Source organism: Pteronotus mesoamericanus, unplaced genomic scaffold (genome assembly GCF_021234165.1).
Source record: "Pteronotus mesoamericanus isolate MK-2021 breed Mesoamerican mustached bat unplaced genomic scaffold, CSHL_Meso_final scaffold_167, whole genome shotgun sequence".
Classification (NCBI taxonomy): Eukaryota; Metazoa; Chordata; class Mammalia; order Chiroptera; family Mormoopidae; genus Pteronotus; species Pteronotus mesoamericanus.
Window position 1 is genome coordinate 3,702,164 of NW_026555308.1, and position 15,086 is coordinate 3,717,249.

Here is a 15,086-nt window from a genome sequence, read left to right on the forward strand (position 1 = left end):
GAAAAAGAGAGAAAATGGTAAGTTTGGGGTAGAGTGGAAAGGACAAGGTAAGGAGGTGTTCTGACCGCTGCAGACTCTGCTTCCTTGAAAACCTGGAGTGGAACTTCAGACCACCAGAAACACTGTTCAGCAGTGTCCTAACACCACAAGCACAGAGCCAGACGTGGTGTATGCAGATTGCGTCTTTTCTTATTTTGCCATTGTTTAAAAGTGTCCCTAAATTTAAACGGGCATTTCTAAACCCTTGACTGCCACGGAAAGAAATATGACACATATGGTTTAGGGCAAGAGTTCCAAATCATTTCCTTGCTGCTTTGGGAGAGGGTCTGAGCTTACAATTTCGTGATGAGAAAGATACCTGTTTTTAGCTTTGCAAGAGTTTCAAGTGGTAGGCCTTCAGATGCCACTTAAAAAACACATCATGATCCCTGAGTAACTGAAATATCTGTAAGAGCCAGCCACCTTCCTCAATGGCAGAAGTCAGGGTCCCAGTCTTCCCCTCTCTCTCTAGACTCCAACTATACCACCTTTGCATTCTTCTTGTTAGCAGACACAAGCCTTGTCCCTCTTCTTCAAAGCTTCACCTAAGCTTTGGAGCCAACCTTTCCCAGTGCGTGAGTTCTTTCCATGCTTGCCTTCTCCTGCACCTTTCCCCATTACTGCTGTCTGTTGGCCTATCCCTTTCCTGTTCCCTCCCTCGCCCTTCTGACTGCAGGCCCATTGTGATCCTTCTTACGCTCTGTTTACCCTCATTTCCTCCAGCCTACTCTGTCCTGCAACCCTGAGAATTTGGGGACTATTAGCTACTACTGCTTTTACAGATGATTATACCTTGCTCAAATATCTTTTTTTGGTTCCTATACTTCTTTAATATCTCTCCTGGTATGCGAGTTGGCTAAACAATGCCTCTTTCTTCACTGTTATTACACCATGTTCTAGTTTTCACCTTGGGCTTTCTCTCAGCTCTAGACATCCTCTGCAACTTTTCCACTTTGACCTGCATTACCCTTTCAGTATTTTCAGTGTCTGGGGAATCACATTTGGTAGCCACTTCTGCAAACTAGCTCTTGTACCTAAGAGTTTCCCCTAATCTCTGATGGAATATGCACTTCTCACACTATCTGTCCCCGCTTGCTCTAAGTTATTTGAATCAAATGTCAAAAATGTAATCGACCAACTTCCTTACCAAATGGCACCCTGTCCACTAAGTTTCAAGCCAAAGCTTAAAAACAATCTTTTGTCATTCACAGCTATCTGGTAGTTTTCCCTGTGATTCTAAAACATGAAGATTAACTCTCTTTCTGTTTCTTGGTGTCCTAGGACATGCAGCAGACCTGAAGCTTCTGGATTTTTAATATGGCAACTGATAGTCCTTCATGGGGGCCTTGAGATGAGATGGAGAATGTGGACTAAGTGGACTGAGAACAATACAGCTGGTTAGCTTTGCAGTTGGCATCACACTCAGGTTAAGAAAGTATTTCACTACTGGGGCATGATGGGCCTTGGGTGAAAGCACTGAACTCTGTCCTTAACTAGTCGTAGTTTTTTTAAACAAATTAAAATCAACATAATCTTCATCAAATGAATGGGTGACACTCATCTCAACACCCCCCTTTTAATCCTCACCACAGGGTATGTTTATTGATTTTAGAGAGAGAGGGATGGAGGGAGAAAGGGAGAGAGACATCAATGTAAGAAACATCACTCTGTTGCCTCCTATATGTGCCCAACTAGGGATCGAACCCACAACCTAGGTATGTGCCGTGACCAGGGATTGAACCTGCAACTTTCTGATGCATGGAAAAACATTCCAATCAATTGAGTTATCTGGCTAGGACCCATGTCCTTTTTTATTAGCATATAACATGCCTCTATCTCCTCCACTCTACAAAGCAAAGTTCACCTCAAATGACTGGTAGCATCAGTTATTTTGATAATACAAAAAAATTAAAAATGAAGTAAAAGATGCCTTGGTTTTAGCCTGAGAAAGCTGCTTTTGGAAGACACAGATAGGAAATTCAGACTTAGCTATCTTGCTCAGAAGAATGCTCCTTCTTAGCAAAGAACCTTTTTCATCATCATGACTCTGGAAACACAACTGGCCAACAGAGAAAGGGCAAAGGTGAGTGTGGGTGCAAGCTAAGGTTTGGGGATCTCAGACAAGGCTCTCCCACCTGCCTGAGCAGAACACAGAGCAACAGGCAGGTATATGAGAAGGACCGAGAGGTGACAGCAGGGAAAGCTAGGGAGGGCAGGAAGATAAGCTTTATTCTAAATGTCTTTATCTAATGTACCCCCCCAGTCAAATTCAGGGTTTTCATCACAATTCTACTAAGCTTGGGATTCTCAAAGTGTAGTCTCCTAACAGCAACAGCATACCTGCGAACTTGTCCAAAATACCAATTTTTGGACTCGACCTCAGACCTACTGAGAAAACCCCTGGGGTGGGCCTAATAATCAATGCTTTATCAGCAGCCTTCCAGGTGATTCTGAGGCACAGGAAAAGCCTGAGACACAGAATCAAGTGTTCCCTGCTTGCAGACCAACTGGTGACCTAGGAAGTCAACTTCACCATACATTTATGGACAACTTTTGTTTCCTGCAAGTCGATTTGCTCCTAGGCAAATCATTATCAGTAAGGATTACAACTCTCTTCCTTTCTTTACATTCAGTTCAAGCAATGGCTGTGGTAAAACCCTTAAAGAGCCCCCTTGGAGCCACCCCCAACCCCCTAGAAGGACCAGAGCCACAGGAAGCCTTTCGTTAAAGGTCCTACTTTTTGTCTGTGGGTGTGATGCTGCCATTCACGGCTGTGCTGTCTGCTGCCTGGATGGAGGTGGATCCAGTCTCCTAGGGAAAGGAAGCACAAATCATCAGGTCAATCTGCCCATGGCAAGGCCCCAGGGGATGATGAAAAATGAGGAGGTGTGGAGCCCACATACCTCTTCACATATTTTCAACTTCTTTGTGATTGCTTGGTAACAGACAGCTGGCTAATAAAGAGGGAGAAAAAAATCCAGTTATTAAACTGAACACTTAACAAGTCTTCATTTTAATTTGCCTAAAAAGTTAAGCCTAACACTGGATGTTACAATAAAATCTTACTTGGTGTTCAGTTTTACTGAACATTCCAGATGACACAGGCAGTTAACACACATTACCTCATTCAATTCTCCATGCAACTCTGTAAGGTCCTTTGGTTGACGACGACATTAAGAATCAGAGGTGTTAAGTTGTGCACCCAGAATTACAGAGCAGCTAGCTGGTCAGTGTAACTGGGCATGGAACCCAGCTCTGACCAACTCAGCAGATCTTATCAAGGCTCAGCCTAACCCATGGCCTTGTAGGACTTGTAGTCACTTCGGGAAATTTCCCTCCACACTTAGAGGGCTACGGAGGGTGTCCACCCAGTAGCATGGGCTACCCCACAGGTGGCTGACAGCTCACAAGGTCTGGTTTCTGCCCTAGATTCTGAAGGCAACCATAAACATCTCAAGCACACAGCTCATGAGTTTTAAAATCTTTTTTTTTTTTTTGGGGGGGGGGGGGGGGGGGTGTATTTTTAATCTTAACGACACCTGATTGAGAAGTGTGCCCCCATGCAACTTTTTAACTAGCTGCTCTGGGCAGTGATACAGGCAGAGTCTAACTTTTCAGACTAGTACGGTAAGGGTCTAATGGAGCAACACTTTCCTTTATGCTAGCCCCTGACCAAGGATCAAGAGCTTCAAAGAACAACTCACCTTCTCAGTTTGGCTGAGCAGGAAGTGATGGAAATGGGGGTCTGCATCTTTAACAGGCTGAAACAAGGAAAGTATTAAATAAAACAAGTCATCTTCCACTAAAGGTCACTTCCTTCTGTCTGGTAATTACTCTTCTTTGGATGAAACACCCCTGGTAGCTGGTCTTAATTTTATAATTTCCGGGAAACTCTTTTCCCGTTGTTGGTCTAAGCCTTTTGTAAACGACTTCTGTCCCAGCTAAAGGAAAACTTGCTTCAAGTATATGTATTTCTGCCAGCTTGGTATACAAATTATTGCAGTAACAGTATGGGAAAATATTTAAAAGGCATACTAGTAATTTTATTTTTCATTTATTAATTTGGGGGGAGACAGGCACACACATTAATTTGTTGTTCTACTTGTTTCTGTATTCTTTGGTTGATTCTCATATGTGTCCTGACCGGGGATTGAACCTGTAACTCTGGCATATCAGGACAGTACTCTAACCAACTGAGCTACCAGGCCAGGGGAGGCATATTACTATTTTTACAGCCCAGCATTCACTAGCCATGTTGGGTAACAGTTGACAAAGGCAAAACAATTTTGGGGACTTTAAATTTTAGGGTTTTTGCCTAGTTGTGTCTGGAACCAGACCCTTGAGTATTTTGTCCCACTGAGGATTGATGTTAATAGAAGTAAGGTGGCAGCAATTCCAGGACTTTCAAGGGCTTTTCACAATTAGGCCCAGTAACATGAAAAGGGTGCATCTACACCAAGGATGGAATACCATATGGCTACTAAATATCAAAGTTGTATATATAGACAGTGAAAGGGTGTTTATGAAGCATTAAATGAAAAAAATCTGCAGATGACCCCACAACCCCCGTCTCAACAACACAAACTACACATAGGTGTGCATATATGTGTGTTTGTGTGTGTATATATACATAAAATTAGTAAATGATGGCTTAGTGGGTATAACAAAGGGGCTGGAATGAGTTACATCTAACTTAACAATGAGCACGCCTGAGAGTGGAGACTTGCAGTCTTTACCTCATACTTCTTTGTACTGTGTGGCAATTTAAAAAAAAACCCTCGGTATGTGGGGGAGAGGTCAGAAAGAAAAGAAAAAGAAAAACCCTCATCCAGGCTTCTGTGGCTCAGTGGACTGAGCACCAGTTTGCGAACTGAAAGATTGCCAGTTCAATTCCCTGTCAGGGCACATGCCTGCAGTGCAGGCCAGGTCCCCAGTTGGGGGTGTGTGAGAGGCAACCCATCGATGTATCTTTCACACATCGAGTATCTTTCACACATCGATGTATCTCTCTGTCTCTTCCTCCCTGACTTCCCCTCTAGCTAAACATAAATAAATAAAATCTTAAAACAAACCAACCCCCAAAACCCTCACACACGAGAAGGAGAAAAAGGAAAAGTACAGTGCAGTCAGGCCAGGAACCCAGCTCGGAGGCCAGCCTTGTACTGGTCCGTGGGAACACTCCTTACCTCACTCACAGTCGGTTGCCATTTAAATGCAGCCATGGGTCCGGCCATCATCCCTTTCACAGTACTAGACTCAGGAATGGTGAGATCCTACAGAGGGAAAGGCATTATTGTCAAGACACTGTGGGGACCTCAGAAGCATATGTCTTACTGCTCCAAATTGGGTAGCACCTCGTCACTGCTCTGCTTCCTTTAGTCACATTCCATCCAAACTAAACCCCTAGCCAGCTCCATAGTCTCAGTGTCAGTCAAGCTTAAATCTCCAGCTATGGTTCTGATGACTGTCCATTGGGAGAAACAGGGCAAGTTTCATCAACAGAGAGTGGCCCTTTTTTCTGTTCTTGAAGTAATAAAATGTGTTCTTGTGTTTAATAAAGGAAAGCGCAACTATGGTCTTCAGTTTTGTTAGCAGGTCACAGAGAAAAATTCCTTATGGCGAATAACAAACATGAAGGAAACAGTAGTGGCTTCAGAAAGAATCCGCCAGGTCTCAAGAAAAGCTAAGAAAGCCACATGGTACCCATGGGGAAATCCGCCCAATATTTTCCAGATACTAAGTGACAAAGCCAGAGTTAGAACTCAGGGTGGTCTGGAGCCAACAGCCCTGTTCTCTCCCCAGATTGATGCAAGAAGGAGGCCAGCGCAATGAGGCTGGCTGCCCTTTTTCAAGGGTCTGATCCACTGTCCTGGGCAAAGAAGCACTGTTCCAGCTTTACGACTGGTCTGCTCGCGTCCCCTCCACCAATGACTTTACCTCCTACTCCCTTTCTCCATCTGCTATCTTCCAGCCACAGTGGACATCCCGACACTTCTACTTGGATATCCAATGGAATTCTCGACATACCCAACTGAATTCTGGATTTCCCTGCCCAAACAGCTCCTTCCACAGGCTCCCAACCTCAGAAAACAGCAACTCCATTCTACCAGGCCAAGGTCCTTGGAGTCCTTGATTCTACCCTGTTCTCTCCTCTAATCCATTGGCTTTACACATAGCAATGTGGGACCCGTTTTTCTGAGCACCCCCACCACTAACACCCAAGGCTCAGGCCACCATTGCCTGTTACTTGGACCAAAGCAAAAGGAATCTCTCTGCTTCTGCTCTGGACCCCTATCCCTTCAGTTGAGTATGTACACAGCAGCCAGAGTGAAACATGCCACTTCTCTGCCTAAAACTGGCTTCCTGTCTCACAGAGTCAAGCTAGAAGCTTTGTTATTGTGGCCCATGGGGTCCTAAATGTGCTGCAACCCCTACTCCAGGCTAATCTCCAACCTCATGTCCTGTTCTTTCTCTCCCTCACTATTCTCTGGCTCACCAGCACTCCCTTGGCCCTGCGTCCCCATTCCCCTGAAACACCAAACATGCAACTGCCTCAGTGTCTTTGCACTGCTGGGAACGCTCTTCTGACAGTTATCTATTTGGTTCATGTGCTTGTTTTAGGTCTCCATTGAAATCCCATTTTATCACAGTGCTTTCCCTGAGCTCTTCGTATCATCCCCCACTGGAATGTGATGCTAATGATGACCATAATGACAGCCAAAGCTTTTACAGGGCTTTAGCATGTGCCAGATATTAGCGCTCTGTTTTATATGTATATTCTCACATAATTGTCACAACCTCATGAAACAACTATTATCATCTTCATTTTACCGTGGAGGAAACTGAGACACAGAGAGCTTAAGTAACCTTGCCTAAGGTCACAGAGCTAATAATGTGTGGTAGATAAAATTTAAATCCAAGGAATTTGGCTTCAGGGTCTATGTTATTATAAGTAAGTTCTATGAATGTAAGAACATTGCCAATTTTGTTTACTTTATATCCCACACTGGGAACCATTCCTGGCACACAGTTGGTGTTCAATATTTATTAAAAAAATGGATATGACAAGGGTTTTGTCTATCTTTCATGTTGCTTTATCTCTAGACATCTGGGCTGTGGGAGAGATGCTCAATAAATATTTATTGAATACACAGGGTTGGGGATAAGAGGCCTAATGCAGTACTGCCAAAAAGAATTTTCTGCCATGATGAACATGCTCCATATCTGCACCAATACTATAGCCACTAGTCACAGGTCCACCGACGAGCACCAGGTATGTGGCTAGGGGACTGAGGAACTGCATTTTAAACTGTACTGAATTTAAATGTAAACAGTCACCTGTGACTAGGGGCAGCACAGCTTTAATGACTTGCCTCAGACCAAAATGACAGAACGAGTAAGGCAGAGAACACAGCTCTCCATTTAGCACTAACCAAAGGCCTTGACTCCCAAATCAGTGCTCTCTGTATTAGTCTGGATTTTAGGACAGCCACAGGACAGGCAGTCCTATTCTGCCTGGGTGCTTTGTGCCTAGAGTTGTAGTTCTCAGCTCAGGGCTTGGACGAATGTGTAGACACAAACCCAGCCTCTGTCTTCCTGCATGTAGTTGACACCTCTACCATCAAGGTCAGTCTTTTTTGTTAATCCTCATAGGACAGGAGAACACTAATCATCAGGGCTTTGCCCATTTATCAGCCGAGGCTACTGTTCTCTGTTGCAGAGAGGTGCTTCACAGCCAAGTGACAATTACTATGGCAACAAACATACTCTTTTTAGACCACAGGATATATCAAATCTTAAGATATAACATTCCAAACCCAAGCACAGATTACCTACATCCCTGAAGGTGCTTAATTAAGATCAACAGTCTGAACTGAAACTGTTGTCTCCCCAGCACTACTAGCCAGGCTCTTTCCTCTCCTGACAAACCCTTCATTAGAGGCCAGGTCAAGCATAGAGACCTTGTAGAAGGAAACCCCCTAAAGGTCAACAGCCAGTAGAGCTCCTGGATGGAGACCTGGCTCTGAGGACAGCAGTAGGAATGTTCCAACGCCCCCAATTAATAATTCAGATCAAAGGGTAAACTGCTTTGTACTGGGGGCTTGTGAGGAGTGCCTCACAGTGAGCTTGGCAGCAGCCTCTGGGGTTGCCCCAAAACACTGCCTTGACTGCACAATAGGCTACTACTGAAAAAATAAAACCACCCCACAAAGGTATGACATTCATCACATACTTAATACAATGTACTGCAGGAACTGTCCTAGGTGCTTTGCTTGTGTTACTCATTTACCCATATTTTGCCATGTATAATGAATATTTTTTTTGCCCACATTTTTGAGGGAAAAATAAGGATGTGCATTATACATGGGTATGATAATCCCATATATTTTGGTGTACATTATACACAGCAAAATCCAGTAATTCTCAAAACCAACCTAATAGGTAGGTATCTTTGTTATCTCCAATGATCAGACGAGGAAAAGAAGGCAACGGTAAGGTAATTGGTCAAAGTCACAAAGCTGTAGCAAGTCAGGGATTCAAACTCAAGGCCCTCCTGCTAACCTCTCCTTTGTACTTCCCTTTATCCGAAAAGAAGTAATTTCTCTAGGGCCAGCAGAGGAGTTGGTGAGATTCATTGCTTAAGACACCAGACAATATGAATTTGTAGAACTGTATAAAAACCTGATGGTCCAGATTCCTTTGGATCCCTGGAAATAAATTCAACTAGATCAAATGAGATCACACCTCCTGAAAAGTTTTCCACAGCCTGTAGTTCAGTTTTCTAAACCAGCTGTCTTTGGTTCCTGGTCACCTGAGGCTGTCCCCACCACTACAGTCACTCTCATCTCAGGTCATTTGACAGCATGAAGGGCCTTCTCTAACAGAGGCCACACAGTGGCAGCCCACAGGCTGAATCTAGCCTGAAGATGTTCCTTTGGAATAAGTGTCTCAAAATTTGAGTTAGCTCCTGACATTTAAAATTGGAACATTTCCCATAAAAATCTGTATTTCCAGCATCTCTTGAGCAAAACCAGACAGTCTGGCAAAAGTTAGCATGGACAGGGCATGATTTCCCCAGGCCACCAGCCACTGCCAACCTAATGCTCTCAGCACGGAAGCAGGGCAGGGTTGTGGAACCTCCAGCTTGAGCCATTTCTTCTTACATCAGTTGGCTCCACTCACTTCCACTACCTGTCTGGTCTTGCTGGTGTCTGAATTTGCAAATCTCGATTTGATGTCTAGCATTTCATCACGGCCTCATCACCCAACTGCTTCTGCCAGCCATCTGGCTTCTTACCCCTTGATCCTGCTCTCACAATTTCCTGTGTTAGACAGACTACCCACTACATCTCAAATTCTCTTCCCTTGGCATATAAGACTTCACAAAAATCTTTACAAGAAGGAGAGGGGTATGTTATTTCCGCTTTATTTCATTTCACTACACTCCTTCTCACCTTGAACTACAGACACTCTAAATGCAAAGCTGACTCTTGCCTTTCACTCTTCTCCCTCCTTTATTTCCCAAACACAAAACCCATCTAGTCTCATGGATCCAACATTCTTCCTACATATTCACTTCCTACACTTACTTTTCTGTTCTGGATTCCAAGCCTCCCTGGTAGTCTAGGCATCACCCCAAATGTATCACATTCAAAAGAGAACTGGTCTTCTTGCTCCAAGACCCAGCTCCTCCCCCGACTCCTGTTTTTTGTTTTTGTTTTTTTATTTTACTTATTGATTTTAGAGAGAAACAGAAAGGAAGAGAGAGACAGACATCAAGTTTGTTGTTCCTCCCATTCATTGGCTGATTTCTGCATGCACCCTGACTCGGGATCAAACCCACAACTGTGGTGTATGGGGACAGAGCTGTAGCCTACTTAAGTGCCTGGGCAGGAACTGACTCCTCTGTTTTTAAGCAAGTCACCACCATTTCCCTAGATACAAACTTGAATCATCTCTCCCTTTTCCCATTCATCCCCAACATAACCAGTTGCTGAGAAATCTCATAAACTCTTCCTCTGAAGTGCCTCTCAGTTCCTTTCAGTATTTGCTACCATCCCCTTAGGATAGCTCCTTATGAACACACACCTGGATTTAGCCTTCTAATTAGCTTTGAGCCTTTCTTCTATGCCCTCCTTGACTACTAACACACAGCTTGGAGCATCAATGACCCTTCCACACCCAGCTCAAACAACTTCATGGCACCCTACTGACTTCATGACAACACAACACTGCTTAAGTAGACCTCAACACTCTCCACAATCCAATGACAACCTACTTTTCTCTCTCTGCTCTCCTTCCTGTCCTCTCGCTGTACTGAGAATGTCCACAATGACACAAAGCCCCACATGAGCCATGCCTTCCACCTCTGGAATGCCTTTCCTTCTTTCTTGCTAAGCCATTTGCAGTGCCAGCCCCTGCATGCTGCTCAGGGGGACCATTCTCTTGACTCGAACATTTAGTTGAATGTATGATCCTTTGCTGTCTTGTGTTCTTACTTCACTCCTGTGCATCCGGGCTGTGTCCTTCCCCTGGTCTGCAGGATTCTTTGGGGCAGCACTTAGCACAGGACTCTACGTTCACTCAGTGCACTGAAGCAATACTGTAGAGCTCAACTCTGCCGCATACAAAAGGAAGTCACTAATCCCAGAAGCTGCAGAGATAAAACAAACCTTCTCATCCTTTGGGGGCCGACCCCGCTTCCGGGGACTCTGCTCTTGGGCTCTTTTCAGAGGGGACTTGGAACCTCTCTCTGAAGAGCCTGAAGACACCCTCTTCTTTCCTTCTCCCATGTTCTTCTTCACCTTCCCTTCAGACAGGCTAAGCTTGCGCTTCTCATCACCTGAGTTTGGCCTACTTCTCTCCTCACTGGAATTACGCCGATTCTTGTCATCAGCAGAATTGTGGGATGACGTCTGAAAGTTTAATAATAATAATGATAACCACCACAATAGCCGCTGCCATCGCCACCACCATTTACATGAGCTATGCTCTATGGTGAGCACTTTACATGCATTATCTGCACAACTACCCTATAAAGCAGGCTCTGCTGCCACCCCAACTTCTATTTGGGGAAGCAGATTAAAACAAAAATAACAATAAAAAAAGTCAAGTCACTTGCCCACAGTCCCAAAGCTAAGGCGTGGGATTTACACCCAGGCAGTGGATATATCCTAGAGGCTGCGCTCCTAATCTCTGACCTATAAAAGGAGAAATGACCTATGCTGTACTCAGATACTTCTCCTGGGTCCAAGTGACTTTTCTAAGAGTAGGAATCTATTCCAGAAAGGTCAGCTGCAACACAGAGTTTCAAGCTGATTACCAAAACACTGATACCTCAGAAATGAAGTGGCACTCTCTCTACTGGCATTTTGTAAGAATAGAGTTTTGAGTTTGGGTTATATTTAATCTATTAGTTACTACACAAAAATAACTGGTCTGGCATTGGCATAAAGCAAGAATCATGGAGTCTCTCACCTGGTCTTTCCCTTTGGCTCTCCTGAGGAACTCTTCCACAGCATCGACAGCTTGCTGGAATCGTTTTCCCTTGTTAATCTTTATCATTTCCTCCTTATGCGCATGATATGGCTTTAGCTGTTCCACTTTGATCCAGGCACTAGCAGAAAACACAAAGAAAGGGTATGATCCACACTGACTCTGCCAGAAAGTATCAAAGATCTCACCCTGGCAAAATGCAATGCAAATATCCATTTGTTGTAATTGGACTTTGAAACAAGCCTGCCTTTTTTAAAAAACATGCTACCACTCCAAACCCTTGAGCCTAAAAGTGTGTTTTTTTTGGACCAAAAAAGCCAAGCAGAACAACAAGCAAAAATCAGAATATCCTCCAAATGAAATCACTGTGTCACAGGTTATTTCCACTCCTATTCACCAGCCTCCCACGCTGAACCACACACACCATGCTACTTGCTCAGGACAGGGAAAACCTGGAGGTGCTCTCCCATTCTCACCACACAGTATAGGCGCTCTGCACATGGATCCCAGGGCACCTGGAGGCATTGCCGCCCAGCAACAACCTAAACCATATTGATGACTTGTCAATCAACTCAGAATCAGGGATACTATGAGGGCTAAAGAACTGCAACAACTAAAACCTTCTGCTCTTACAGATATTTGCAGCTGTAGAGCCTATATTAGTTCATAAATGATTGTATCCATGGCTACTAGAACACATAAAACATGTGACACATGGCTTGGAACAAGGGCTGCAGTCACAAGGGAGGTCTTTAAAAACAAGATTCTGCTTGTGACTAAAGGTAGAAAAACATACTCTTCTGATATTTAATTTTTAATTCCTACCGTCAGTACATAACACATGAAAGTGAAAAACCCCCTCAATTTTCGCCTCTGCAATATCTGACTGATCATACTTATCTGAACAAATCTGTGCCAGCTGACTTTTTGTGGTTTCCCTAAATGATATTCAGTTTCCCAGTATAAAGGAGAGAATTTTATAGGCTTAGCAAGGTAACGATTTATAGGTCTTATCTTGTAACACTCACAGGTTTCATAGTATAACCTTCTGAAAAAGTGGGTCAGGTTAAGGATATAGGAACTGGGCTATCACTAACCTGGGCTTTCTGTTCGAGAAAGCTAGAGAATATCCAATGATAATAGTAAAAGTGCTAACATCTGTACATAAAAATAGTGCTACCAACCCACCAACAGACATCTGTGCTTTAAGTGAGTGTTGTGACAAACACAACAGCCTGGGGGCCATCGCCTGCAAACGTGAGAACAAACCGGGACTAAGAATGTTATCCATGGGTAAACAAAACTTGCAACATGGACGACAAATGGGGACTCAGACGCTGTTCTCACTGCATTCAGCTTCCACTGGATGGTGGAGGCAGGTACGTTTTTCATGACCAATTCATTTTAAAGTTTGAAATTTGACACTAGAGAGCCAATGGGTCCAATCTATACGGAGGCACACTGGAATTAAATTTCAACCTCACATTGTCTGGCAAGTACACCATTGAACTGACCCTCTTGCCTTTCCTTGCATATATAGTGTTTCTAGGGACAGACCATCAGAGCAATCAGATACAAAGCCAGACACACCCTGAAAAGCAAGTTAAGCTGTCATCCTAACTGGTGGCTCAAATATGACACAAGTATCAGCATAAGCTTAAAGAGCCATGGTCCTCAAGACAGGCCTCTTCCTTTTCTGAACTTCAGTCAGAAGCTGAAACCTGCACAAGTTCCAGTATGAGATCAATGGCAAGGCTACCCTTGAGATGGGACAACACACTATAAGAATCCAAACTCCTACTCTACCTCATCCCCCCAATTAGTGGAAGGATATCTGGGCAGGAAGCACCAATAAACCCATGCCAGTTTTCACTGAAGCATTTTATTGATTTCTGCCAGGCAAACAGTCCAGTCAAAATTCCATTTAACTCGAAGACTGGCATTTTAGATACTAAAATGAAACTTTCCTCTACGATAATCTTTGAAAAGTGAAAATGGTTTGCTAAATAACTTTAAAACAATAGTATGACTTCAGAAGGATACATGTAAGAAATGTTAATCTACTTAAGAACTCAATCTGTTTTTGGAGAAGACTTCTGTCACATCAGAAAAACAATAAATAGCTCTGGCCAGGTAGCTCAGTTAGTTAAGAGCGTTCTCCTGATAAGCCAAGGTTGCAAGTTCAATCCCTGGTCAGGGCACACACAAGAATCAACCAATGAATGCATAAAAAAGTAGAACAAAGAAGAGATGTTTCTCTCTCTCTCTCCTGTCCTCTATCCCTTTAAAATAAAAACAAAAAAACTAATAAATAAAAAAACCAATAAATAAAAAGCCAGTAATTACCCCAGGATAATTACTTCTTGAAAGCAAACCAAACTGAAATCCCTATGGCTGTCTGAATTTTTTTCTCTAATAGCTATAGTATTGCAAAGCCCTCTCTGTTTCCTTAAAGATGGTATGCTTTTTAGCAGGAGCTTCAATAATGCACCACTCTCCTATTCATTGAGGCTCATCAGGCAGGCCTGGCATGCAACTGGTGCTCAATAAATAATTACAGGGTAAATGATGCCTTCTAGGCACATTCAGGATGACTCTGGGTTAAATGTTGTAAGGCTTTAGTGGCTTTTAGTGGTTGTTGCTGTTTGTATATTTTTTTTAGTGACTGCTGTTTCTTTTCTTGATATAGTTGTAACTTGTGATTTCCCTCACGTCATTCTCCCAATGACTAGAGAGAGGTGGACGTTTTCCGCCCAACTTGCTGTAGGCTGGGCGTCAGAAAAATCAAGCTTAGTCAAGTGGTGTCTGAAGTAGTCCCTTTGCTTTTATGTACAAGAAAGTTAATTACATATTGTTTGTAGAAGTAAACGCCTGAAACCAAAGTAACTAACAATCAGTGAGGTCATCACAAAGAATGAAATGGAAGGTCCCTTAAGATATTCAGCTACGGGGGAAAAAAAAAGCAAGATGCAGAGCAGTGTATATAGTGTGTTACCACTTGTGTAAAAATGAGGAAAAAGGAACAGGTAACTTTTTGATTATACACATAATATTTCTAGAGGGCTACGCCCTAAGAAATACTGGATGGAAGTGGGCAGGGAACTGGGTGGCTGAGGGACAGAGATGAATGGAACTCTTTCATAGTTTATAGCTTGAGTTTTCCATGGGGAACTATAAACATGTATTATCTTTAAAAAACATCAAATCAACAATAAAGATGTCTGCTGTAGAACAAGGACTATTCTGACTGCCCAGAGGGTTTTCCCCATTACTTCCTTGTTTATAAGGTTTGCTCAGGTGGGTAGCTACTGTGTGCCTGCAGGTTTATCTGCACCTGTATAGCATGGTCAAGAGCAGCTAATTTACCCTGGTATTCTGATACACTTCCTACAAAGTCTTTTCATTTGTGAATATACACCTTCCACTTAGCCAACCTCAGATTACCCACTTCACTCAAAAAGAATTTAAAAACCTCACATTTTCAAAAACGTCCATAATTCTGACCTGCTTTCCCCTTAAATTAAAATCATACTATGCTGCTATCATATTAA

General features: G+C 43.3%; 1 protein-coding gene across 2 annotated transcripts in view; it reads right to left on the reverse strand.

The window, feature by feature from the left end:
• The window catches only part of GLYR1 (glyoxylate reductase 1 homolog), a 37,905-nt gene that overhangs the window by 15,693 nt on the left and 7,126 nt on the right, over positions 1-15,086 (reverse strand). For both annotated transcript variants that reach the window (XM_054589543.1, XM_054589544.1), the window contains exons 4-9: positions 11,518-11,656; positions 10,713-10,955; positions 5,226-5,312; positions 3,744-3,800; positions 2,943-2,993; positions 2,777-2,850 (exon numbers count right to left, since the gene is read on the reverse strand). In XM_054589543.1, the coding sequence (XP_054445518.1) occupies positions 2,777-2,850; positions 2,943-2,993; positions 3,744-3,800; positions 5,226-5,312; positions 10,713-10,955; positions 11,518-11,656 (651 nt within the window). The remainder of the gene's footprint in view (positions 1-2,776; positions 2,851-2,942; positions 2,994-3,743; positions 3,801-5,225; positions 5,313-10,712; positions 10,956-11,517; positions 11,657-15,086) is intronic.